Below are 25,741 nucleotides of genomic sequence, written 5' to 3' on the forward strand. Positions count from 1 at the left end.
GACGCCCGGGGAGCCCAGGGAGGCTGGGCCGTTAGCTGCTGTCATTGGAGGGCTCCGGTTATTGCTAAGAGAGAGGATTCTTGTGTCTGGCTCTTCCTGCCCATGAGAGCCCTGGAGTTGAGCTTCCCAGGTCAGAAGCTGCTGCCTCCTCCTCTATTGTGATCTGAGAGCCCAGACTGCGAAACTGCTGCTCCCCCAGCCCTGTGCCAGGGAGAGACCCTCATTAAACGTCCCCCTCTGTGCCCAGCCAAGATGGGCACTTTCTCTGGTGGCTGGAACCAGCCCCTGGAGCAGCCCCGAGCTCTGCCGACCCCAGCTCCCGAGCTGGAGCCTCCAGGTGATGCAGAGAGACCTGGGGGACAGTGCTGGGGAAGGGCAGGAAAATGACTCTGCACAAAGGGACCCGCACGTGAGTTTGTACTAGAGAGAGAGGCTCTGTGTGTCTGTGAGTCCCAGAGCTGCTGCCCGCAGTGACACGCCAGGCTCACGCTCCAGTGAGCATTCACAGTGGCCGATCTGTCTCCTGTCTCGGAAAACAAATGCCCATGTCAATGGGACAGTTCTCCCAGGCAGTGGGCAAGGGAGAGAAGGAAAGAGACAGAAATGGAGTGTGGAGGGACAGGAAGGGGCAGCAGAAGCAATAATCGAGAGAGAGGTTCCCAGCTCCCAAGCATGCCCAGATCCGTTGACTTTCCTGGGAACAAGGTGAGGAGCAGAGAGAGGAAACGCCGGTTCCTGTCTCTGCCGAGTCACCACGCTGCTGGGGGGACGCGCTACCCTTGGGGACAATGTCAGAGCGAATCAGAGGCGTAGCCAGAACTGATTTTTTGGCAGGTCCTGTGGTTGACCCAGGAGGGTGCAAGTCTTGTATCACAAGCGAAACAGCCGGTTTTACAGAGGCTGATAAAAATGCGGGATGCATTGCTTAAAATCTGATTGGGTGGGCCTGCTTTCAAAGTGGTTGGGCCACGGCCCACCCAGGCCCACCCGTAGCTATGCCACTGGAGTGAATCCCACAAAGCAACGTCTTTGATTCTGCTCTTTTCTAACATTTCGTTCAGAGACCCAGTTACTGGAGGGAGGGGAGGTGGGTGTTAAAAGTGTCTCAGGTGGTTTAGTCCCGCTGGGAGAGGCCGGGTCTGTGTTGTAATGAAGTAAATGCGGTTTTTCCCAGTGTAACAGAATCTAGGGTGTCTGAACTGCAGGGAAAGAGCCAGGGGGGAATCGGGATGTGAAATAGATTAAACCACTTCTGAAACCGCCTCAATCGCTATTCTCTCCCCGGCAGGCTGAAGAATCACGTCCATGTTTCGCTCCAGATCATCCCATCTTCCCGGGGGACGGGGCAGGGAAATGGCCGTGGTGAATCCAATTCAGGTAGGAAATTTTCAGAGAGTTGTGGCGGGGAGGACTGGAAATACACAGGGTGAGGCAGGGAGGGGACAGGATGTGATAAACCTGCGGGGACATGTTCAGCTGGTTTTTTGAACACGTCCATTGGCAGGGGGTGAACATTCCCCCTTTTCTGAAACAGCAAACAAATCCCTGGACAGGCCTGGGAAAATTTTCCAGATTCCCAGGGCTGGATCCTGAAGCCACTAGCCAGAGGCCACTGTGTAATATGAAGGGAAGCTGTTGGGATTCCTGTCCCCTGCTCAGAGTGCCACTTCCCATATCAGCCAGTGGCTAGTAGCCGTGTGGTAAATGAGACCCTGCCCTCCTCCATGTGCTGGGGGGGACAAGGAGCTCTCACTTTCTCCTCATCCCCTGAAGCCTCCTGGCTGCTCTGAGCAGGAATTGGGTGGGATTCTGCTACTCCGGCCCTCCCAGAGTTTCTATTTTATTGATCTTTCTCCCTCATGACTAGGGGGATTGTGGCTGGGGCAGCAGGTGCTGAGTGAGGGAACGTTTGTTGTTCCAGATGCCGGTGACCTTCGAGGAGGTGGCTGTGTATTTCACCCAGGGGCAGGGGGCTCTGCTGGACCCCGCTCAGAGAGGCCTTTACAGGGACGTCATGCAGGAGAATTACGAGACGGTGACCTCGCTGGGTAAGGGGTTCCTGTGCCCTTGTTTATTGGAAGCGGTGGGGTCTGCATGACCGAGAGCGTGTCTCCACTCCAAAGTTAGGCGAATTGAATTTAGCTCAACCTACAGCCACGGCAGCAATGCAACCGGCGGTGGGTGACCCCACTAACTTGCTTCTGACAATGGTGCGTGTCCTCACCAGGAGCGCTGGCACCAACTGAAGTGAGGCATCATGGGGTACTGACAGCCGGGCGGGGCTCACAGCTGGATCCCCCCCACCCACCCTGAGATAGTTTCCCCTTCAGAGCAGCTGCTGGGCTCACAGTTGGAGCTAGGAAACTGACAATGTATCTTTAGCAAGTTGTTTCTCAGATTCTTTCTTGGCTTGCCATATTATATTTTTAGAATTAATTTGCCAGAACTCGAGCTCCTTCCTATTATCCTTACTAGGATGTCCACATTTTAAAGGATGCTTTTCTGCCTTTAATGGTCTCCGCTGCTCTGCTGTTTAGCCATGGTGGCCTTCTTTTGGTCCTCCCACTGTCTTTTTTGATTTGGGGTACGCATTTAGTGTGAGCCTCTATTATGCTGGTTCTAAGTCGTCTCCATGATGTTGCTGGCAGGCATTTTACCCTTGTGACTGCTCTTTTTAATTTCTGTCTAACTAGCATCCCCGTTCCCGTGTAGTTCCCATTGTTAAAGTTAAATGTGACTATGGTGGGAGTTTTCTGGTATTCTCCACCGCCTCAGGATATTAAATTTAAATACATTAGGGGTCACTATTACTGAGTAGTTCAGCTGTAGTTACCTCTTGGACCAGATCCTGTCCTCCACTTAGGACTAAATCAAGAATTGCCTCCCCCCAGGTGGGTTCGAGGACTGGCTGCTCCAAGAAGCAGCAATTTATGGTGTCTAGAAATTTTATCCCCGAATCATGCCTCGAGGTGACATTTACCCCGTCAATAGGCGGATAGATGAAATCACCCATTATTTTTGCATTTTTCTACTTCTGTAGCCTCTCTGACCTCCCTTAGCATCACATAGGGTGACCAGATGTCCCGATTTTCTAGGGACACTCCCAATATTTGGGACTTTTTCTTCTATAGGTGCCTATTACCCCCTTCCCCATTCTGATTTTTCACACTTGCTATCTGCTCACCCTAGCATCACAATCACTGACACCATCCTGGTCATGTGGTCAGTAGTATCCCATCCCTCCAGCTTTCAAGGAAGCAGAAGCCGTATATTGTCCTGTCCATATTATTTCTCACTTGCACACAGAATCCCTGTTTCCCTCCCTTCCTGGGACTAGCTCTAGCCATGGGGAAGGCCTCTGGGTTCTGCAAGTTTAGAAATAGGCAGGGCTTTAACTCTAATGTCAGCAAGACCCCCAGAGCGCACAGATCCTGCAAACTCCTGCTGAGGGTGTGACAATTCCCCACACCTCCCCAGATGTCTGCCTCTCCCAAGGTGACTCAGTGACCCTGTTCCCATCTGTTTAGATTGCACATCCCTCCCAGCACAGCACCGGACAGGACCAGGTTAAAATCAGGGAATGCCCTTTGTGACCCTCCGTGCACCCTGATCTTCTCTGATTTCTGTCCCATGAGCAGGATTTCCTGTTCCCAAACCTGAGCTGATCGCCCGGCTGGAACAAGGGGAAGAGCCATGGGTGCCCGATCTCCAGGCCTGCGAGGACAGGGAGATCCCGAGAGGCAGCCGCACAGGTGAGGAGTCGGTGAAACTGACACCGAAACCATCTGGAGAGTGAAGGGAAAAACCGGGACTCCCAAAAATGTGCTGTGAGTGAGCGCAGTCAGTGCTGCCTCATCTCACCCAGGTCAGGGCTGCAGTCGGCAGGTGTTGCATCAGCATGGCAGATACCACTCTAGCTTCCCACCCATCCTGTTAAGTGTCAGGATTTTCCTCTGCAACTTTACTTCCTGGGGAGTGTTTGGCTGGGATTTGGAGGCAGAATCCAGCAGATGGAGGGACGTGATTATTCCCCTCTATTCAGCACTAGTGAGGCCACATTTGGAGGATTGTGTCCAGTTTTGGGCCCCTCACTACAGGAAGGATGTGGACAAATTGGAGAGTGTCCAGTGGAGGGCAACAAAAATGATTAGGGGGATGGAGCACATGACTTATGAGGAGAGGCTGAGAGAACTAGGCTTGTTTAGTCTGCAGAAGAGAAGAATGAGGAGGGATTTGATAGCAGCCTTTAACTACCTGAAAGGGGTTCCAGGGAGGATGGGGCTAGGCTGTTCTCAGTGGTGGCAGATGACAGAACTAGGAGCAATGGTCTCAAGTTGCAGGGGGGAGGTCTAGGTTGGATATTAGGAAAAACTTTTTCACTAGGAGGGTGGTGAAGCACTGGAATGGGTTACCTAGGGAGGTGGTGGAATCTCCATTCTTAGAGGTTTTTAAGATGCGGCTTGACAAAGCCCTGGCTGGGATGATTTAGTTGGGATTGGCCCTGTTTTGAGCAGAGGGTTGGACTAGACCTTCTGATGTCTCTTCTAACCCTCATCTTCTATGATTTTATCCAATTTCTCAATCTCCCTAGTAGTTATTGTGTTGAGTTTCCTCTCTTTGCTGTTCCCCTTCCTGTCCTTTCTCCCCGGCACAAGGAATGACTCCTGACTGGATTCTCTCTCTCTCCCAGCAGGCGATGAGACAATGACTGAGAACGAGGAGGAGAATCCACAACAGGAAGGTCCTGAGCAAGTGGAACCACCGGGGACCTTTTTGAGAGGAGCTGAAGGGAATTTTTCCCAGTGCTTGGAACAGGGGAAAGTCTGGGGAAATCAGGGCAGGTCAGAAATGCCGTTGGGAAATTACTTCATTTCTTGGGGGGATGAATCCATTCAGTGTGGGGGAGGATGCAAGGATCCCAAGGAAACCACAGCCCGGCAGACATATCACAAGGCAGAGAAACTCTATAAACGTCTAGATAGTAGGAAAAGATTCAGTGTGAGTACAAACCTTTTTACACACTGGAGAAGCCAATCAGGAGAGAAACCCTATAAATGCTTGGACTGTGGGAAAACCTTCAGTAAGAGCTCAGACCTTATTAAACACGTCAGAATGCACACAGGGGAGAGACCTTATAAATGCTTGGACTGTGGGAAAAGCTTCACTCAGAGCTCACACCTTATTACACATCAGAGGCTGCACACAGGAGAGAGACCTTATAAATGTCTGGAGTGTGGGAAAGGATTCAATGTGAGATCAAACCTTATTAAACATCAGAGAAACCACACTGGAAGGAAACCCCATATTTGCTTGGATTGTGGGAAATGTTTCAATCACAGCTCATACCTTATTACACATCAGAGACTGCATACAGGAGAGAGGCCCTATAAATGTCTTGAGTGTGGGAAAAGCTTCAATCAGAGCTCTAGTCTTATTACACATCTGAGAACCCACACGGGAGATAAACCCTATCAGTGCCTCAACTGTGGGAAAAGTTTCAATGTGAGATCACAACTTATTATTCATCAGAGAATCCACACAGGAGAAAAACCTCATAAATGCCTGGACTGTGGAAAAAGTTTCAGTCACAGCTCACACCTCACTAAACATCGGAGAATCCACACAGGAGAGAGACCCTATAAATGTACTGAGTGCGGGAAATGTTTCAACCAGAGCTCACACCTTATTATGCATCAGAGAACCCACACAGGAGAAAGACATTATAAGTGCCTCGAATGTGGCAAAAGTTTTGTTCGGAGATCAGCCCTTATTACGCATCAGAGAATCCATACGGGAGAGAAACCTCACACGTGTTTGGACTGTGGAAAAAGTTTTAGTCAAAGATCAGCCCTTATTAGACATCAGAGAATCCATACAGGAGAGAAACCTCATAAATGTCTCAATTGTGGGAAAAGATTCATTCAGAGATCACACCTTATTACACATCAGACAATCCACATGGGAGAGAAAACCCATAAATGCTTGGACTGTGGAAAAAGCTTCAATAACAATTCATACCTCACTAAACATCAGAAAATCCACAAAGGTGAGATATCCTAAAAATACTTCCATTATGGAAAAAGATTCAGTGGGAGCTCACACATTTTTTTAGACATCAGAGAATTCACACAACAGAGGACAAGAGAGATTTTTGACTTTTAAAAACACTTTTAATAAAATCAGTACATAAAACAGTAAAAACAAGAAAAAAAATAGAGATTCAAAAACAATTGTCTATCCCTGACAGTAAAAAGTGTATTTCCAATAGCCCACCACTGAGTAAACTGATCCAAAATCATGAATAAGAGTAAAATATCTATACTTGAAGGCCAAAAAAAGTTTTAAAAAAACCCGTGAAGAACATTGGCAACCAACTAATTTATATAGTCTGCTTTTCAAAATGGCCATCTTTGTTTGACCCAAAATAATGCTTGCAAGGCATACCACCAATCTGTTTGTGAATGTGTACTTAAAAGTAAATACAAATGTAGTATGATCAAGGCACAGTTTTCTCCGCATCACAAAAAAGATAAAACACACACACCACTGGAATGAAACGATGCACAAGCACATTCATGGCAACATCCCCATGAAGAATTCTCCATTGGAGATCACCTCCTCTTTGCAACTAGAGGCTTGCATATAGTTCTCCAGGCTTGATGGATGGAGTCCGCCACCAGAAGGTGTCTTCTGAACGCTGAATTGGGATAATTAACAAGTGTTTGAAATGACAGATCTTTGCTACAAACATATACAATGCCTTATGACCTAAGCTATTAAGAGTAAATTCATTAGCTCCATTAAAGGCAAGCAAACTGCCAGGCCTATCAACATCCCGTTCCACAGCAGGAACAAGTCAAGGAAATAGAAACAATGGTATAAATCAGGGATGGCTCACTCAAGCAGACAACTGTCCAGACCGGTAATATTGCCCTAGGGAGGACTGATTGCGTGTCTGATAAAACACCTCAAAATTGAGACACCCCAGGATCCAGCAAGAAAAAAATGTTCTTGATCAAAACCCAAGCCTCCTACTCGATGAAGAAAAGCAAAGGCCAGTTGCCTCCGAAGAACAGGTTACTCCACAAACAACCCCTGCAGAGACCGTAACTGAAAAGTAGTAATTCTGCTTGAAAGAGCAATGAGACCCTGACCCTTTGCACAATGTGTAGATACAAAATACTCTGTCTCAGCCAGGGATGGCTAGCCCAGAAAAAGTCCAGAAGAACCTTCTGATTTTTTTCTAAAAGACTGAAGGGGGATCCAAAACAAAACGCTTATGCCACAACACGGAGGCGATGAAATGCAATTCTCAGAGCCTTAAAGCCAACTCAGCTCTGCAGTGGCCCCCTCCGCACAGTCAGGGGCAGGAGATCACCCCACCCAAACCCTCAGCAGGCATGTGGCACTTTTCCCCCAAGTTATGCAAGTGGAGGAAGCCTGCTTTAAAGGATGCTGACATCAGTCAAAACCTGGCCCTCACAATCATGAGTTATAATCACAGTTGCGTCGTCAGCCTGTGCAGAGACTTTCACTGGCATACGAGCTGGAACAGGGAGAGAAAAGTCAGAAAGATGGTTTCACAACGTAACAGAGGGTCCATAGAAAGAGCACACATTAACCCAGACAGGGTTGATTCCCCTACAGAATGGAAAGGGATGCTCAAAACACTAGTCACCCCAAGTAGACAATATATGTCATTACACAGTAGCTGAATGTAGGAGATAAACCTGGGGCCCAAACTAAAAGCGCCAGGGAAACAAATATGCATGAGCTACACAATCAAAAGCCTTCTCCTGATCACAGGAAATCAATTCCATGTGCAAATCCAGCATTTCTGAGGCTGAAATGACATCCCACAACAGGAAATGGTTATTAAAAATGGACCTGTTGAGGATGCAGAGATCTGACTAGGGAGCACAACCAACCCACTTACAGTTATCTTTCTATTTGTCAAGGCCTTGGAAGAAAGTCTATCGTTGGAGCAAAGCAGGGACCCAGGTCTCTAATTCTTCACTTCCCCTCTTCTTAGACAATGCTCGAGGATAGCCGAGTGGCAATATCTTCTCCCTGACACTCTCCTGAAAAACCTGGAGCAGGCCAGGCCAAAGAAGGTCCAAAAGGCCTTCTAAAACTCAATCAGCAAACCATCATTGCCAGATATCTTTTCTGGAGCAAAGCCATTTAGGGTAGAATTCAGTTCTGAGAGTGTCAGATCCTGTCCAAGTGTGTCCACCTCCGACATTGAGGTTCTAGGAAGATCCTCAAGGAGCAACTGCATGTCAGACGGGCATATGGGTCTGAGAAAAAAATCAAAGCAAAGCTCCTGATCCCCACAGGATCTGAAAACACTAGGCCCTGCAACGTCTTGACGTAGCCAATCAACTTCTGCTCTGCGTGTTTCTTTTCCAGACTGAAGAAAAACTGAGTAAGTGCGTCCATTTGAGAAAGGCCCTGAAACTGGGCCCTCACCAATGCACCTTGCGCTTTGCTATTCAACGGGACCCGCAAGAGCCGTTTTTTATATTTCAAGCTCTCCTGTAACCTGACATCATTTTTGTCGTGAAAAGCTTTTTCAGCTTCCACAGTCCTCGGCTCTAGCTCCTCCATACTCGGGTGAAGGCCCAGGGTTGGTCTGCTGAATGTATGGCTGACCAAAACACTTAATATTAACTTTGCCCACCTCCCACCGTTGCCTCAAGGAGGGGAAAAAGACATCCCATACTCCCCTAAAATAATGGGAGTCCCCCACAATGACCCTCTTGTAAAAAGCAAGGTTAAAATGCCAATATGGGCAACTGTCTTGGGAAGAGACAACGCAAATAAGACCCAACCATGATCTGACATCCTAGTAGGGACAATACAACTAGAAAGCAAACGAGACAAATGATGAATAAAAACATAAAGATGGTCCAAACGGGACATAGAGAAAACACAAGCACTAGCATTCAACCAGTTGTACAGCCATGCATAAGGGCAGTGTTTAATTTGTGCCAGGGCTGATCCCCGGCACGTGTAGGCTTGGCAGTTCATAGCCCCAGCACCTCGGGACTTGCTGCATAAGTTATGAATGTAAAATAATTGTTGGATCTCCGGCACCTAATTTCTTGAGGCCGGCTTTCATTACCAGATTAAGCGCTGCATAAGGGTGGAAATTCCACCACGTATCAGTCAGGTCAGAAGCCTGTACAAGAGTTGAAAGTCACTGAGCAGATATGGATGAGGTTCCAGATGGTTCCTGTCCAATCGTTCATTAAGAGTACAATTTAAATGGCCCCCCGCCAACATTAAAATATCACTTCTCCAACACCCAAGCACTGAAAAAAAGCACGGTCTTTTCCTGCAGCAGTGGCTCTCAACCTTTCCAGATGACTGTACCCTTCAGGAGTCTGATTTGTCTTGTGTGCTCCCAGGTTTCACTGCACTTAAAAATGATTTGCTTACAAAATCAAACCTAAAAATACGAAAGTGTCACGGCGCACTATTACTGAACACTTGCTTCCTTTCGCATTTTTACCATATAATTATAAAATAAATCAATTGGCATTGTGATAAAGTCAGGCCAGAGGGCTGCACAAAGGCATACCGGGGGCCAGAGTGTGAGTCCAAGAATGCCTAAAGCCCTGGTTCCTGCAAGCAGGGGAGAGATTGCAGGGCAATTAGAGACATCTAGACCCAATGAAGGGCCAGTCCAGGTGTACTTAAACCCTGCCTTCCCTAGAGGGAGGGGGAGAAGCACAGCAGAAGGAAGCTGTTAGATGACTGGTAGCAGCTGGAGGAGAATCCCCCTGCCAGGAGATAGTGCTTCTCTGCAGCTACAGAAGGAGAAAACCCCTGGCCCCAGCCAGCAGAAGGAAGCTGGAGCAAGGTGGATCCAAGGGGAGACAGGGTTACTGGGGACTCCCTGGCCCATTACAAGGGGTTGAAGCGTGAGACCCACTAGGGAGAAGCTGGCTGTTTGCCACAGCATATCAATACTGTACTTACCGGTCAGTGCATAGTATAGAGAGCAGTCTAAACAAGTCATTGCATGAATTTTGAGTTTGTATTGACTTCACTAGTGCATAGCCTGTTGTAAAATTAGGCAACTATCTGGTGGAGTTGATGTACCCCCTGGAAGACCTCTGTGTAGCCCCCAGGGTGCACATACCCCTGGTTGAGAACCCCTAGGGAAGTCAGTACAAACTAAAAAGTCATACAGTGACTTGTTTAGACTGCTCTCTACATCTACTACTGTGTGAAATCCTTGACAGCCAATGCTACCTAGAGCTGGGTCAGCCTCCTAGCTGCTTGCTGGGCATAGCTAACCCTGGCAGGGGTGGCCTGGTTGATTGCACTTCCTGGTTGGCAAAGGGGAGGAGCAAGCTACTGCCTGAACCAGCAGCAGCCAGAGATTGCTGGAGGCTCAAGGCATTCCACACCTGCCTCTGCATTTGGTCCTGCTTCTTGCTTTGTGTTTCCTGCCTCTGCTTCTCCCCAGTCTGCTCTTGTGCCCAGCTGCCCTCTTCAGTTCCTGTCCTTCTTCATCTTTACAACCTCTGGCTCTGCTTTCTGACTGTGCCTCTGGCTCACCCATTGACTCTGGCTTTCAGCTTCTGATCTCTGGCTGTATCCTTTGGCTCTGTAATGGATATATGGAACAGACATGCCTTGAATGCTTAGTAACTAGTACTACTGATTCCTTCTGGCCCTCAAAAATTAGAAAAGTCTGCCTCTATTTATTCCAAAATAGGATCCACCTAAGAAGTAGACAAGAAAATGCTTCACATCATGTGAGACACCTTGTTTAAAAACCCCACAGATCAGCCCAGGTTGGGAGTTCCTCTCTCCAAGAATAGAAACTAAAATGTTTAAAGGAGAGTGTTAATTACCTAGGCAAGAATATCTCAAAACTTGTTTATGTATAGACCTTTCTCCCTCCCAACCTAAGTAAAAAGAACTGTTACCAAGCAAGGCTCACGCCCTGCTTGCCTATGCAAAGTGTTTTCACCCAAAAGTATAAACTATACATTGTTTTCCTTGTAAATCAAAAATACTGTGAATAATCTTTCACCCCAAATTAAAATTTGCACATTTGTTTGTGGCGTGATTGTGAATCCGATCTACATCCTTCTACATGTGGAAAATGTCTCTTGTTCTGTTGTAAGTCCTAAATAAGGTGAAATACTTATGTACAATGAAAGGATCTATGGAGTATGTCCTCTAAATTTAGAAGATTATAAGGATTTTGTGTTTTCATTGTAAATGTGCACTCTAGAAGTAATAGGAATTGTCTGGCACAAGGAAGAAAGGTTTAAAGATATAAGCCAGAGTATAACTTTGGGATATCAAGAGAAATTGCTTAAAAGGGGGTATCCCAATTGATAGTAGAGGCTAATGATGAAATACAATCCTTGAAATGAATCGAATTTATGAAGCCTCTGATAAGAAATGATTGAAGAAATTAGTTATACACCTGTGCCATATATTGAATATGAATGAAAGCAGCAAACAAACTGAAAGAGCTGAAGTCTAAGCTTTACTCATTTGGCCTGTGTCTAATAGGAATAAGTGTGTAGCCCTTTCCTATGAGCCCCGAAACCAAGGATATAAACTGAAGTCATCACATGCTAAAGAGAGTTGACAGAATCCAATAAGAAAGTGAAGACTCCAAGTGTGACTCCTGCCCGGACGAGGCCTGTGGAAAAAACTCTTCCCCCATTCCAGGGTTAACGGGGTAAGTAGTGGTGAAATTTCATTTCAGGGCTTGTATTTCCCCTTCTATTCTTTAATATAAATAACCATAGGTTATTTTGTTCAGTCTACACTCTCTAGTGAGACCTCAAGTAACCATCTTTTAGATTTTTAATTCCTATATAAGCCCTAGCAAATTGGCCTAACAGAGATCGAAAAGAATTATTTGAAGCAACTGCTTTTAATATTCTAAACTTGTCCCTTTAGAACCAGTCCAGTCCGACTGTACTAACCACACTCTTCAAGGTGCCTCAGATGCAAGCGCACCCTTGGAAGTGTGATCAATGTGTTAGGAATTGAGAATTGATTATCATATTGGTAATTTGTTCCTTGATGTAATTGAGCCTCCGCTCTAACCTGTGAGAACTGCTTGCAAGACTGTATTGTGTGTGTGGAATATACCTAGAACTTCAGTTGTGTCTACACATCAGCGGTGAACTGCTGACTGTATATCAATGTGGTTTTGGGTGAATTAATAAATTGTTTGGTGAAGGATATGCAAGTGTCCTGATTTGAGAAATGGTGTTCAACTTTAAAATTGACCTGAAAAGAACCCAGAATTAAAACGAATAAGCCAAAGCTCCCTGGGCTCAATAGAAAGGGGTTATTCTGCTGGATTCTATTATATATTGGCAAACCTGGTTTGTGAGGTTTCAGCTTTAAAATCTATCTGTCACCCTGGCAAATTCATAAATTGACCCCTTTTCACACTTACAGCTCTGCTGTTGACTATAACCCCGGATGCCCCATGGTCCTGATTCTTGACTCCAGCTTGGTTCTGCTCTAACCTCCAGCCTGGTCATCCCCAGGGCTCTGGCCATTAGATACGACCAGGTCATGATCCTGCCAGTTTTGAGCAGTCCAAGAGAAAGACCGGAGACAGATCTTGGCTGAGAGTGGGAGACTCAGGTTCATTTTCCCCCTCTCTGCCTGCTCGGGAGAAAGGATTTGAATAGGGTCTGTCAGAGCTCATAGGACCCTGCTCTAACCACTGGGCCATGGGATATTCTAAAGTGGGGCTCCCTCAGTCCCTGCTGTTGAACCTCTTCCCATTTGGAGAAGTCATTATAGAACCCTTGGGAAAGGGGACTAGACTGTCCCAGGCAGGTGCCCCCACCGCTAGCCTGCAGAGTCAATCTGTCTCTCTGGCCCAGACGGGGTTTTAATGAAGGTCTCCACCCAGTGCAGACCCAGCTGCGGGAGCAGCAGCTGCTCAGACCGGGTTCCCAGATCCCACTGGAGGAGGCAGCTGCATGTGATCCAGGCTGAAAAACAGCATCAGATGGAGTGCAGCTTCCTCTCTCTGAGCAGGGACCACCAGACCCCTCCAGACACAGCAGCTGCTGAATCAGCTCCCCTCACTCCCCTCCCCACCCCACCAGACACCACAGCATCTGAAGCTCTGCCGCTGCCCTCCAGGCTCTGGATGGGGACCCTGACATGGGGGAGCCAGGTGGGAGAGGGGCAGAGGTGATCATTGCTGGGGGTGAAGACATGAGGGGGTTTTGCCTAGAGCCCAGGGCTGGGTTAATCCGGGCCTGCAAATCACTGAATGCGCCCAGTGGCCTAGTGCTGATGGCTGCATGCCCTGAGTTCCGGGAGTGGAGTTTGTAGCCCGGGTCGGTAGCCAGCCAGCCTGGTGTGGACACGAGATTGCTTCTTGCAAACTGCTCCCTGGACCAATTCTGTGATTCGCTCTGGTACAGGCAGAGCCAGTGGCCTTGAGAAACGTGTTCCCTGCTGCTCTGGGCAGCCTCTCTAGAACTAAGGACCCCCGCCCCGGTTTCATCTATGGGGGGCTCTGGTACAAGCCAGAGCCTCTCTAGAAATCCCCCTTCTCCCCATCCCCGGGAGCTGGCGGTCTCCTGCCTGTTGACACGGTGGCTTCTATGCACGGTGCCCCCTTAACGGTGAAAGACGCTGCCCGTGCCCAGGGGAAGGGAGCCCCCAAGGGGCAAGATCTGGGGTAGGGGGGCTGCAGAGCCATAGGTTTATCGCTAGGACCCAGAAGGCGCTGAGGGGGAGGAAGGCGATCACTGGGGTCGCTCAGTCCTTGCTGCAGGAAGTGAATCGCTCCGGCGGCAGCAGAGGGTGACTCTGGGTCCGGCTCCCGGCGAGATCCGAGCCCGGCGGCGGCTGCTGGGTCCCCGGAGCCGGGCTGCAGCCGGGCGGTGACTGGGGCGGTGACATCCCCGCTGCGCCCCACCCCGGAGCCTCTCCCGGGGCAGAGACCCCAGCCTGGCCAGGCCCTTCCCGGCCCCGCTCCCGGGCCCCGCTGGCAGGGAAGGTAAGAGAGACCTTCCCCCCCCGCCCCAGGGAGCGGCGCCTCCCGCTCCCAGCCCGGCTGCAGGGGCGGGTTTGGCCCCGGGCTGCTCCCGGCGGCGCTGGCTGCGATTCCCCCCCTGCCCCGCCCGGGGAAGCTGCCGCCGGCTGCCTTTGTTTGCGGGGCGGGGGGAGCAGGCGGGCCCGCGGCCCATGGGAACACCGAGGGGGTGGGTGCCGGGGGGGGGCTGAAGAGGGCGGGGCAGAGGGGATCGAGGTGGGAACAGGGATGTGAGGGGCAGGAGGGGCTGAAGGGGGATGCAGGGGGCGGGACGGGAAGGGCAGGGGCGGTGGGTGGCTGGAGGGGGGATGAGGCGATGCAGGGGAATCAGGGGCCGGGGGGTTTATGGGGCTGGGGGGAAGGAGGCTGGAGGGAGAATGTGGGAGCAGGAGGAGCCTGGCTGGGGAAGGGGGTGACCTAGGGCAGGGATAAGGCCGCGGGGGGGGGGGGGATACAAAGGCCGCTCCCCCGCCCCATGGGGCAGCAGGGGGGGCTGCCCCGCCCAGCAACCAGCGGGGTTGTTTTTCCCCTGGAACCGGTCAAACAAGCCTTGAGGGTGGGGCGGGCAGGGGACGGACCCTTCAGGGCTCAGAGCTACTACAAGGCAAAGATCCAGATACAACGTCCCCCCCCCGCTCCCAGTTTATTATTTGGGGGGTTTTTTTAAGCCAGACTCATGATCTGTGCGGGTCTGAGTCCTGGGCGTTTGGGGCTGAGCGGGGTCCTGGCCTGATCTCTGTGCGGGATTCAGATCTCAGCCACGCCGGTGTCAGACCGGAGTGACTGCCAGCCGGGGGAGGGGTGTGAATGGGGATGGACAAAATGAGATCGGCCCCGGGGGCTGCAGCGACAGGCCGGGGAGGCTCAGTTGAGTCATTCGCTGCTGCCACCAGAGGGCTGTGGTCATTGCGGAGGGAGAAGAGGAGGCAGGTGTGCGCCTCTCCCTGCTGACGACGTTGGAGCCTGGAGTTGAGCTTCCGGGGTGGATCAGCTGCGAGTCAGCTGGCGGCCGAGTTCTCTCCATTGTGAGCTGGGCGCCGGGGCTGAGCAGCTGCTGCTCCCGCAGCAGGGTCTGTGCCTATGAGAGACCTTCATCGAAGCCCCCTCTGCAGCCAGCCAAGGTGGGGACTTTCTCCAGTGGTTGGAACCAGCCCCTCCCGGGGCATCCCCAGGCTCTGCTGACATCAACTCCGGAGCCTGCAGGTGAGTGGAAACCTGGGGGAAAATGCTGGGGCCAGGCAGAAAAGTGACTCTGCACAACGGGTCCCTTTCAGCGACCTGCTGGTGAGTTTGTACCAGAGGGAGGTGGGGATCTCCGTGTGTTTGTGAGTCCCAGAGCTGCTGGTGTCTTCAGTGACACACCCAGGCTCAGGTTCCAGTTAGCAGCAACCGGATCTCTACTGGAAAGCAAACGCCCACGGGCCAGTGGAACCAGTTTTCCCAGGCAGAGAGGAGAAGCGAGAGAGGGGGAGATAATGAACAAGGCAACAGAAGCATCAAGTGAGGAGAGAGGTTCCCAGCTCTCACACCTGCCCAGATCCATTCCCTGCACACCCCCCGCCTCCCCCCACCCCCAGGAGATTAGAGAGACAAGGCCAGTGAGGTAATATATCGCGTATAGGAGCAACTTCTGTTGGTGAGAGAGACCAATTTTTGAGCCACACACTTCTTCAGGTCTGGGAAAGGCCCTGCCGGTGTCACAGCTAAATGCAAGGTGGAACATTGTTTAGCATCAGTAGGTAACACAAAAGTCTTAAGAGACCATTCAAGGTAAAGGGGCCTGTTCACTCCTCTGCAGTCATAGGACAAAAAAGGGGGCTTAGTAGGTCTCAGATTGTGGTAACAAGCCATACATCCAGTGTCTCTATTCAGTCCATGATTTTTAGTGTCTAGCAGAGTTATGACTTTAAAATCCCAGGCTCCTCTTTTGAAGGTGTTTTGCAGGTTTTGTTAGCCACACACTAGGGCACCCCACCTTTACCGCGATCCATAGGGCTCTGGGGGGGGTGGGGGGGGGAAACACCTACCCTTACCCAATTCACACTCTGTTGGGCCTCGGGTATAACCTGGTTAATTGAAGTATCTACCCTGTCCCATTCTGTAGGGCTGCGAGTGTAATTCTCTGCAGGTTTTCAGGATCTCTTACCAGTGAAGGAGCCTTACACAGTAATATCCTTATTTTGTATGTATTAGCAATGACCAAAACAGAATACACACACTAAGCATACAATGCTCACCACTCCCAATAAGGCCGACAAATTTCTCCTGGTGGCCGATCGGGATGAGATCATGTGGGGACTCCAGCTTCTGCCCAGTATGGTTGGCAGGGTGTTGAGGTCTGGCTGGCAGCTCTTGTTCTTCCTGAGCTGTGTTCTGGATTTAGGTTCCAAAGAACTTCCTTTTGGACCTCAGTTTATATAATTAAAACTTGGGTCCCACTTAACCGTACCTTAACCAATCACTTTAATTTAAGTGATACAAAACACCAATTCTAGCCCATTATGAAACAGTTCTTTAACCTATCATGTCCCACCACATTCATTGATTTAAATAGTGCACACTTACGCAACAGACAGAAACAATCAAAGAACCAGACAGACATCTTTCGGATAAACAATAGAGAATTGGGTACCATAAAGACAAAACAATAAGAAGTGTAGATTTTACAGCCATACCGGTTGATAAGTGATTCTTTTCCAGACAGAATGATATCAAACAAAGTTTTCTTTAAGCATCTTAAAATCTGTTTGTTTATCTGGTGGTGGTAGGTACTATTACTACTATCACTTTCTTAACAGCCTGATATTGCATTGTCTTGGTGTAATTTCAGGAATGTGAAGATGTAGCTACATGCTGCTTAGCTTCTGGCTGCTGTCTCTTAACTGAAAAACAAGGCCTTAGACCTTACAGCTTCCTTTGGGGACGAGGGCTAAGAGATCAGATATAGAGTGATTGCTCTGTGACAAGTGTTCACCCATGGGTGATAGGGTGTTTTTGTCTTTTATTGTTTTTCTGTGTGAGTTCATTTGAAAGCGTAGTGATTGGTTGTGCCCACATCGTTTTATTGGGGCATTTTGTGCACCGGACGAAGTACGGTACAGGTTGTGATAGGCATGCGTAGGACCCATGGATCTTAAAAGGTGTGATGTGGGGGATGTCGATCATTGTCGCAGTGGAGCACTGTCTGCAGGTTTTGCATCTGTGGTTTTGGCAGGCTCTGGTGCCGCTTTGAGTTGCTGAGATTGACTTTCCAGGGAACAGGGTAAGAGCAAAGAGAGGAAAAGCCAGTTTGTGTGTCTGCTGAGTTAGCACTCTGCTGGGGAGACGCACTGCCTCGGAGACAAAGTCAGTGAATCCACCAAAAAGCGGCTCCTCTGTTTCTGATTTTTTTTTTCTCAGTGTTTGGCTCAGAGACTCTGTGTAGTCAATTACTTGGGCCGCACATTGGTTCATTATGAAATGTATTCAAGAGATCAAATAACCAATATCAGGCAGGTTTGTTACAGTAAGCCAATGATAACATAGTACAGGAAAAAAGATTCAATATGACCAGGGTCCCCACATGGAGGGGGGAAGGGGTACACTTTACAGGAGCTTGGGGGGCCTGGCCCAGGTTGCGACCCCCATTACCGCGAGGAAAATTGTTTTCATGACTCATGAGATTGTATGTATGGGATGAGGGGTTGCGGTATGTGTGTGGGAGTTTTACAGAGTTTGTACTGGGCCCGAAAAAATTATGCTTGGGCCCTGAGTATGACACCAGTCTCTGGGAAGTCATCTCATGCAGCGTTGTTACATCCACCTTGCACTGAAGGTGTGCTCCCAAAGTTACACACCTAACGCCATCTCTTTATACACGACCTGTGCACAGGTCGAAGTACAGTGTTCATTACGAGAAATGAGATTTAACCAATCCACTTTCTACCTTGTTTTTCTGGTACTGCGGTGGATCTCTTATCTCTTTGTTCTGAATACGTGCGTTCCAGGTCCCAAATGGTGTGAAGGCACCGCCAAGGTGTGTAAGTAGAACAATCCTAGGTCTTGTCCTCTTCCTTGAGACATTCTAGTATGGACCTGTGAGAATAACTTCCTGCCTGTTGCTGTTGTCAAATTCTCAAATGTCCTGATCCTGACAGTTTTTCCAGCTACTTAAGCCCAAACTTACTTCTGCTAAGGCAAGGTTTTATGGGATACTTGACATGGCTGAACAGAATTTTGGGGAGGGTATAATAGAGTCAATTAAGATCACTTCCCAATGCTTAAAACTATACCTAACATACATGGGTTGGCTAATAACATCCACATTTTGCTCCAGATTGTCTCATATTCCAGGGCACAGGGAAGGGGAATGGCTGTGGTGGAGCCAGCTCAGGAGGGGGATTTTCAGAAAGCTACGGCGGGGGGGCAGAAATACACAAGGGGAGGCAGGGAGGGGACGGGGGCGATAAACCCGCTGGGACATATTCAACCTGGGCTTGATTTTCTGAACTGGCCTGGGGGTGCGGGTGTGGGGGCATTCCCCCGTTTCTGAAACAGGAAGCAAACCCTCTGGACAGGCCTGGGAAAACTTTTCCACACTCCCAGGGCTGGATCCTGAACCCACTAGCCAGAGGCTGCTGTGTAATGTGAAGGGATTCCTGCCCCTGTCCCCTGTTCAGAGCTCCACTTCCTGTGTCAGCCTGTGGCCAGTAGGTGTGCGGTAAATGAGATGACCCTGCCCTCCTCCATCTGCTGGGAGGGACAAGGAACACTCACTTTCTCCCCATCCCTGAAGCCTGCTGGCTGCTCTGAGCAGGGTGGGGGTGGGATTCTGCTACTCTGGCGGCCACCCCCACCCCCCAAGCTTCCTTTTATTTGTCTATCCTCCCCTGGGAATAGTGGGATTGTGGCTGGGCCAGCAGGTGTTGCATGGGCAGCATTTGTTGTTTCAGATGCCAGTGACCTTCGAGGAGGTGGCTGTGTATTTCACCCAGGGGCAGGGGGCTCTGCTGGACCCCACTCAGAGAGCCCTCCACAGGGACGTCATGCAGGAGAATTACGAGACGGTGACCTCGCTGGGTAAGGGATTCCTGTGCCCTTGGTGCTTAGAAGCTGCGGGACCTGCATTTCTGAATCTGGTCAGGTTCTTTCCTGGTCAGTTGCATTTGAAGGGATTGGGTTGCAGAGTCCACAGATCCATTGTGACAGGGACTTTCATCTACCTACCCCTGCAATGGAATCGGGGAGTCATAAACGTAATGGACATGCTAATTCACCCCCATCTCTCCAACTTTCCTGGGAGCAGAAGCAATGCATTTCCCTGTCTCTATTCACTTTCCCTTACACCCAGAATCCCTGTTCCCTTTTCTTCCTAGGACTTGCTCCATCCGTGGGGAGTGCTCTGGGCTCTGGAGGTTGAGATACTGGCAGCGATTTCACATCAGAGCTGTTGCTGTGTCTGTAAGTTCTCCAGAGCCCACAGATGCAGAGTACTCCCACTGGGGGTGTGACAAATCTCCCATACCCCGCGGCTCAGTGACCATCAGTGATCCCATCTGTTCAGATTCCACATCCCGCCAGCACATCATGGGGCCAGTTTAAAATCAGGGAATGTCCTTTGTGACAAATCTTCTACCAATACTCCACTCACTCTGATCATGTCTGATTTCGTCCCCTGAGCAGGATTTCCCGTTCCCAAACCTGACCTGATCACCCGGCTGGAACGAGGGGAAAAGCCGTGGGTCCCGGATCTCCAGGCCTGCAAGGAAAGGGAGCTCCCGAGAGGCAGCTGCTCAGGTGAGGAGTCAGTGAAACTGCCACAGAAACTGTGCGGTGAGTGAAAGAAAAAAACGGGGACTCCCAAAAACGTGCTGTGAGGTGAGCACAGTCAACGCTGTCTCATCTCACCCAGATCAGGGCTGCAGTCGGCAGGTGTCACATCATCATGGTAGATACCACTCTCAGCTTCCCACCCATCCTGTTAAGTGTCCGGATTTTCCTCTGCACCTTTACTTCCCGGGGAGTGTTTGGCTGGGATTTGGAGGCAGAATCCAGTTTCTCAGTCTGCCCACAAGTTATTCTGATATGTTTCCCAATGCTGAGAAGAAAGCAAAGAAAGGGGAAGAGCATGGACTCCTGTCTAGCTTCTCTGTCTCTCTCTCCCCCAGCAGGTGATGAGACAGTGAGTGAAAACGAGGAGGAGAATTCTCAATATGAAGATCTTGAGCAAATGGAAGCCCTGGGGACTGTTATGAAAACAGCTGATGGAAATTTTCCCCATTGTTTGGAAGAGGGAAAAGCCTGGGGAGATCGGTGCAGGTCAGAGAGGCAGCTGGGAAACCACCCAGTGAAGAAAGTGGATGAATCCATTGAATGTGAGGCAGCATCCACAGATTCTAAGGAAACCACAGCCCTGCAGACAAATCCCACGGAGGAGAAGCTCTATAAATGTCTCGAGTGTGGGAAAAGCTTCAGTGTGAGAGCAAACCTTATTACACATCTGAGAAATCACACAGGAGAGAAACCCTATAAATGCTGGGAGTGCGGGAAAAGCTTCCATCAGAGCTCAAGCCTCACTAAACATCGGAGAATCCACACGGGGGAGAGACCCTATAAATGCCTCGACTGTGGGAAAAGATTCAGTGTGAGAACAAACCTTATTACACATCAGAGACTGCATACAGGGGAGAAACCCTATAAATGCTTGGACTGTGGGAAAAGCTTCAGTCAGAGCTCAAGCCTTACTAATCATCGGAGAACCCACACAGGAGAGACCCCCTATAAATGCCTCGACTGTGGGAAAAGTTTCAAGGTGAAAACCAACCTTATTACACATCAGAGAAACCACACAGGAGAGAAACCCTATAAATGTTCGGACTGTGGGAAAAGCTTCAGTCAGAGCTCAAGCCTCACTAAACATTGGCGAATCCACACAGGGGAGAGACCCCATAAATGCCTGGTGTGTGGGAAAAGTTTTAGCGAGAGCTCAACCCTTATTAAGCATGGGAGAGTGCATACGCGGGACAGACCCTATGAATAACTGGAGCGTGGGGAAGAGATTGAAAGATCAGCCCTTCTCATGCGTCGGAGAACCCACACAGGAGAAAACCCCATAAATGCTGGGGCTGTGGGAAGAACTTCAGTCACAGCTGAAGACTTACTAAACATTGGTGAATGCACAAGGGTGAGAGGCCCTGGAAATAACTCGACTGTGGGAAAGGATTAGGATCCATTTCCTAATTCCCACACACGTCAGGGAGTTTGGCTCCCAAGATCCAGCTGCTCATCTCTGGGGTGAGGCTACAGCATCAGCTGAGCATCAGCTGGTCAGTGACCCTCTGGCTACCTGGACTAACCAAACTCCAAGCCCTGATCTGCCCCTCCTCCTTGCTTCAGTCCTGGCTGCTGAGATGATGAGCTACAGATGGGGAAAGGGAGAGAAATGCCTTCAGATGCTCCTTCCATCTGGCTGAAGTTCTCCCCTTCCCTTCCCAGACAAGATCCCCCTGCCACGGAGAGGAGGAGAAGGGCACTTGGGACAGGCCCCATCTTTGCTCTAGATCCCTGTCCCCACCTCCCATCTTCCACCAGCCCCTGGGCTGGGCTCCCCCACTTACCTGGAGCTGTTCCCTGAAGGGGACGTGTCCCTGTCGGCTGGTGACTCTTCCGCTCCCTAAATCCCGCCAGCCAGCCACATGAGGCTGAGAGCTGTGAACCCGTTGCACTGGGGCCAGAGAGACAGGAATTGCCCTGTGGGTGCTAGGTGGAGCTGTCCCTGAATTCCAAATGGTGAAGAACGATGCCCCTAGAGGAATGAGGCGGGCAGGGGGCGCCATCTCCTGACTGTGGAGAGGAGGAATCTGGGCAGAGGCAAGAAGAAAGCCGGGGAAGCAAACAGGCCCTGCTAGCCCTGACGCCAGGCTGACCTCTGTCATCCAGGTCAGAGGCAGAAATGGAGCCTGACGGCCCAGCCAGTCATTCACGTCCCAGCTACTGGTTTCCTATATGCGGATGACAGAGACTCTCTGTTCGCCACTCACCCCACACTGCATCCATCTAACCTCAGCTCCCTGGGTTTCCTGCTCTTGGAATATTTTTTTTTTTGTGACTGGGTCCTGGTGTCTCCCGTGGATTGTCTGCACTTTTCTACCAGCTTTAACTTGATCCTCTTTCCCGGGTGTCTGCAGATGCTGGGAGCAGCAATGTGCTGGCCTGAAATGCACATTTGCGAGCCAAGTGTTAAGTGGGGAAGGAGGTGGTTCACTTTTATTTCTTGCTGTTTAATAATAAAGAATTTAGCTTCTCAAACTCCCAGTGTTCTTTGTCTTGAATAATGGGAAAAATGATCTCAGCAGTTGTCTGGGAAGCCTCATTGAGCTGTTGTCCTCAGTCTTCAGGCTGTTCTCAGTGGTGGCAGATGACAGAACAAGGAGCAATGGTCTCAAGTTGCAGTGGTGCGGTCTAGGTTGGATATTAGGAAAAGCTTTTTCCCTAGGAGGGTGGTGAAGCACTGGAATGGGTTACCTAGGGCGGTGGTGGAATCTCCATCCTTAGGGGGTTTTAAGGCCCGGCTTGACAAAGCCCTGGCTGGGATGATTTTTAGTTGGGGTTGGTCCTGCTTTGAGCAGGGGGTTGGACTAGATACCTCCTGAGGTCCCTTCCAACCCTCATCATCTATGATTGTCGACTCTCTGGAATAATCCGGAGGCTTCATATAAACCCTCCTCCCTCCCCAGGATCCTGCCCTTTCCATCCTCCCAGAGACCCTTTGGCTTCTATGCATAATACCTAATGGTGACAAGAGAAGCTGCCCATACCCAGGTGAAAGGGGCCCCCTAGGGGTAGGGTGGCTACAGTGCAATGGGTTTATCGCTAGGACCCAGAAAGAGCTGGGTCGGCTGGGAGGGAGCGATCGCTGGGGTTGATCAGGCCCGGCAGCAGGAAGTGTGAATTCAGTCGCCCTGGACTCCAGCTGGGAGCAGCCTGGGGGATGCGGGGGGGAGGTCTCTCTTACCTTCCTTCCAAGTGGTGTCTCCCCCCCCCCCCCCCAGTAAGGGGGGGTGGGTGGGGAAGGGGTTGGGGAAAAGTGGAAACAAGCTACAACTGAGCCAAGAGGCCATGGGTACAGATCTCCCCGCTACTGAGTCTGTTTGTATTTGCAGGCACTTCCCTGCCATGATCTCACTGACCAAGACAGCGATGTGACCCGTCCGTGCCCAGGGTAGCCACCTGAGAATGCCAAGATCAGGGCAGGCTGCAAAAGGAGAGCAGATTTCCCCAGCGCTGATGGGTGACACTGAAATCAGGCTTCCCAACCAGCCACAAATTGTGCTTCTGATTCCCCTACACTGATTATCAAGAAGCCAATCCACAAATGCTCACAGCCCCCTTTACTGCATTCCAGTTCCTGGCTCCCAAATCAGCCACTAGGTCCAGTAAAGAGATCTGTTCTGTAAATTCTATGCTCTTTACTAAAAAGATTCCCTCTGACCCCAAAGGGTCAGCCACAGTACCAGATCAATATAAGTTTGGATCTTACCCAAAATACCCCGCTGCCAGCCAATCCTTTAGTAACTAAAAATGAATTGATCCAGAGGGAGGCGTGTGTCTGCGGCTGAACAGGAACAAAGACAAAATGGTTTCTGTGGCTTGGCCTTATATACCCTCTGGCTTGGCCATGCTGTCTTGTGGAATGTTACAAGAACTAAAATGGAGTCCAGGGTCACATGGGCCAATCCTGGTAACTCTTCAGGTCTGCCTTTAGTTTCTTCCCGGGCCCCTTGCATCTGTAAAGGTTTTGATGGGCCATTAAGCGGGCTATTGTCCTGCCACCTCTGTCTGGGGTGTGTTTTATGCAGCATAGTTTGAAACACAGATACATCTAATATGTCCATAACTTCCATTATAGCTATAACACATGAACATGAGTATTGTCATCTTTCTCAGCGCGTTACATCCTTTCTAACAGTACCTGACATGGCATATCTCACATGAATCGTTATGATTTTGACATATTAATGTTACACAATACAGTAAATGCCCCCCCACCCCAAGCCAGCCAGCATGATAAGCGAGATCCCAGCTCTAGAAGGCAATCCCGTATTGGACCTGTTTGCTGTGCATTTTGAAATCTGGTAAAAAGAAGTTGTCCAAAATCACTGCACTCAAAATGGGGAACAGAACCAGGCTCTCCAACATAGACGCTGCAGGTCTTAGCTACTCAGCTCCACTGCTTTTAGTCTGAAAGCATCAAATACGTGTGCTTTGATTCTCCTATCCCTATCTGCTACAGTAGAGCCAGTAATAGGAGCTGGGGGTCCTGACCACAAATTTCTGCTGATGACGAGCAAATACTTGTGTCACCTACTGGCAAAGTGTGTGTCGCGTCCCTTCTGGCAGCTGGTCCACACACAGCGCAGCACCCAGAGCTGACGTGGTGAGGTGCTCAGTGGGGATCTGCAAAGACAGGATTCAATCCCACAGCAGAAGGGTGGAGGAGAACTTGGTAGTTCAGTGTGCTTTGCAATTGTTTTGGTTTTGTTTGTTGGTTTTGGGGTTCTTTGAAAATCTTTGTTTGTGGGGACCTGGACGACTGGGCGTGGGTTGCCAGAGGCTGTGCATTTTGGGGAGCTGGGTGGCAGCAGGCAGAGATGAGCCCATTTCACACTAGAAGTGGGGAGGTGCCTCAGAAACCTGGGAGTGTCATACTGGTCACCCACCTTGTTTTAACAGCGTTACCATGGGCGATGGGAAACCAGAGATGTGCCACTGCCGGGCTGCAGCTGAGTCCTTGAGATGTTTATAGCTCATTGGAAGGAGGCAGTGATTGGCGGGTCTCTGGAGATTTAATCAATAAATAAAGACCGTAGCTCTTAATGACCGGATCTGGTTCCACTTTGAAATCAGTGGAAAGATTCCCAATCACTTCAAAGGGTTTTGGATCGTCCCTAAGTGACTCGATCGGTTACCCAGAGCGAGATTCATTTCACAGGGAAGAGGGTGAGTGTTGCATCTGCTGACAGCAGCTGTCCCCTCCCCCCCAGCCTCAGGTTTCTTTAGACCCTGCCTCCCTCTGATGCCAGTTCTTGGCCGGCTACAACTTCTGTTCCCCGGGCAAGGTCCCCACTTCTAGCAAAGTCCTGGCACTGGGCAGGGGGCAGCCAGCACCGGGGCTCCTGCACGCGTCCAAGGTACCGGATCAACAAAGAACTCCAGTCTGCAGGGCTCAGGCCACCCATCCATTTGAGCTGCAGGAGGGGGATCTGGGGCTAGATTGAGGAGACATGGGAGAGCAGCCTCCTGGGACCAGGAAAAGGAAGTTGACCACGGTGGGAAGGAAGATGCTATCGGGGACGCAGATAGTTACACAGGCTGCTCTGTAACTGGCCACATCTTCAGGCATTATCAATGGGCTTGGCTCCACTGAAGTCAGTGGAACCACCCTCACTGCACCAGCTGAGAAACTGGTTCAATGGTGCTGCCATTGCATCACATTGGCTGTGGTCTTGCAGCTGTGTAATGTTAACTGGCCCTTGAGTGGACATTTAGCTACCCCCATGCCCGGAGGCTCCCTGTGTTAGCTATTTAAATAAGGAGCAGACAGAAAATAAATCTTCAGCACTGACAGCAAGGGGAAGGGAGTCCAACGTATTCACAGTTCCAGTCCAGACCGCATCAGAGAGAGATTGTCCCTTGGAGCAGCTCCCC

The 25,741-nt window shown here is 50.0% G+C and overlaps 1 protein-coding gene across 1 annotated transcript; it reads left to right on the plus strand.

Annotated features, from left to right (window-relative positions):
* The first annotated feature begins 1,338 nt into the window (after positions 1 to 1,338).
* Positions 1,339 to 22,342, plus strand: LOC137160111 (zinc finger protein 665-like). Its single transcript, XM_067558554.1, has 5 exons — positions 1,339 to 1,377; positions 1,922 to 2,048; positions 3,639 to 3,752; positions 4,691 to 6,046; positions 20,551 to 22,342. The coding sequence occupies exons 1-5, from the start codon at positions 1,354 to 1,356 to the stop codon at positions 21,072 to 21,074; spliced, it is 2,145 nt and encodes a 714-aa protein (XP_067414655.1). The 5' UTR covers positions 1,339 to 1,353; the 3' UTR covers positions 21,075 to 22,342.
* The last annotated feature ends 3,399 nt before the right edge of the window (positions 22,343 to 25,741 follow it).

Source organism: Emydura macquarii, unplaced genomic scaffold, assembly GCF_026122565.2.
Source record: "Emydura macquarii macquarii isolate MOO-44397 ecotype Brisbane River unplaced genomic scaffold, CSIRO-AGI_Emac_v2 contig_2140, whole genome shotgun sequence".
Taxonomy (NCBI): domain Eukaryota; kingdom Metazoa; phylum Chordata; order Testudines; family Chelidae; genus Emydura; species Emydura macquarii.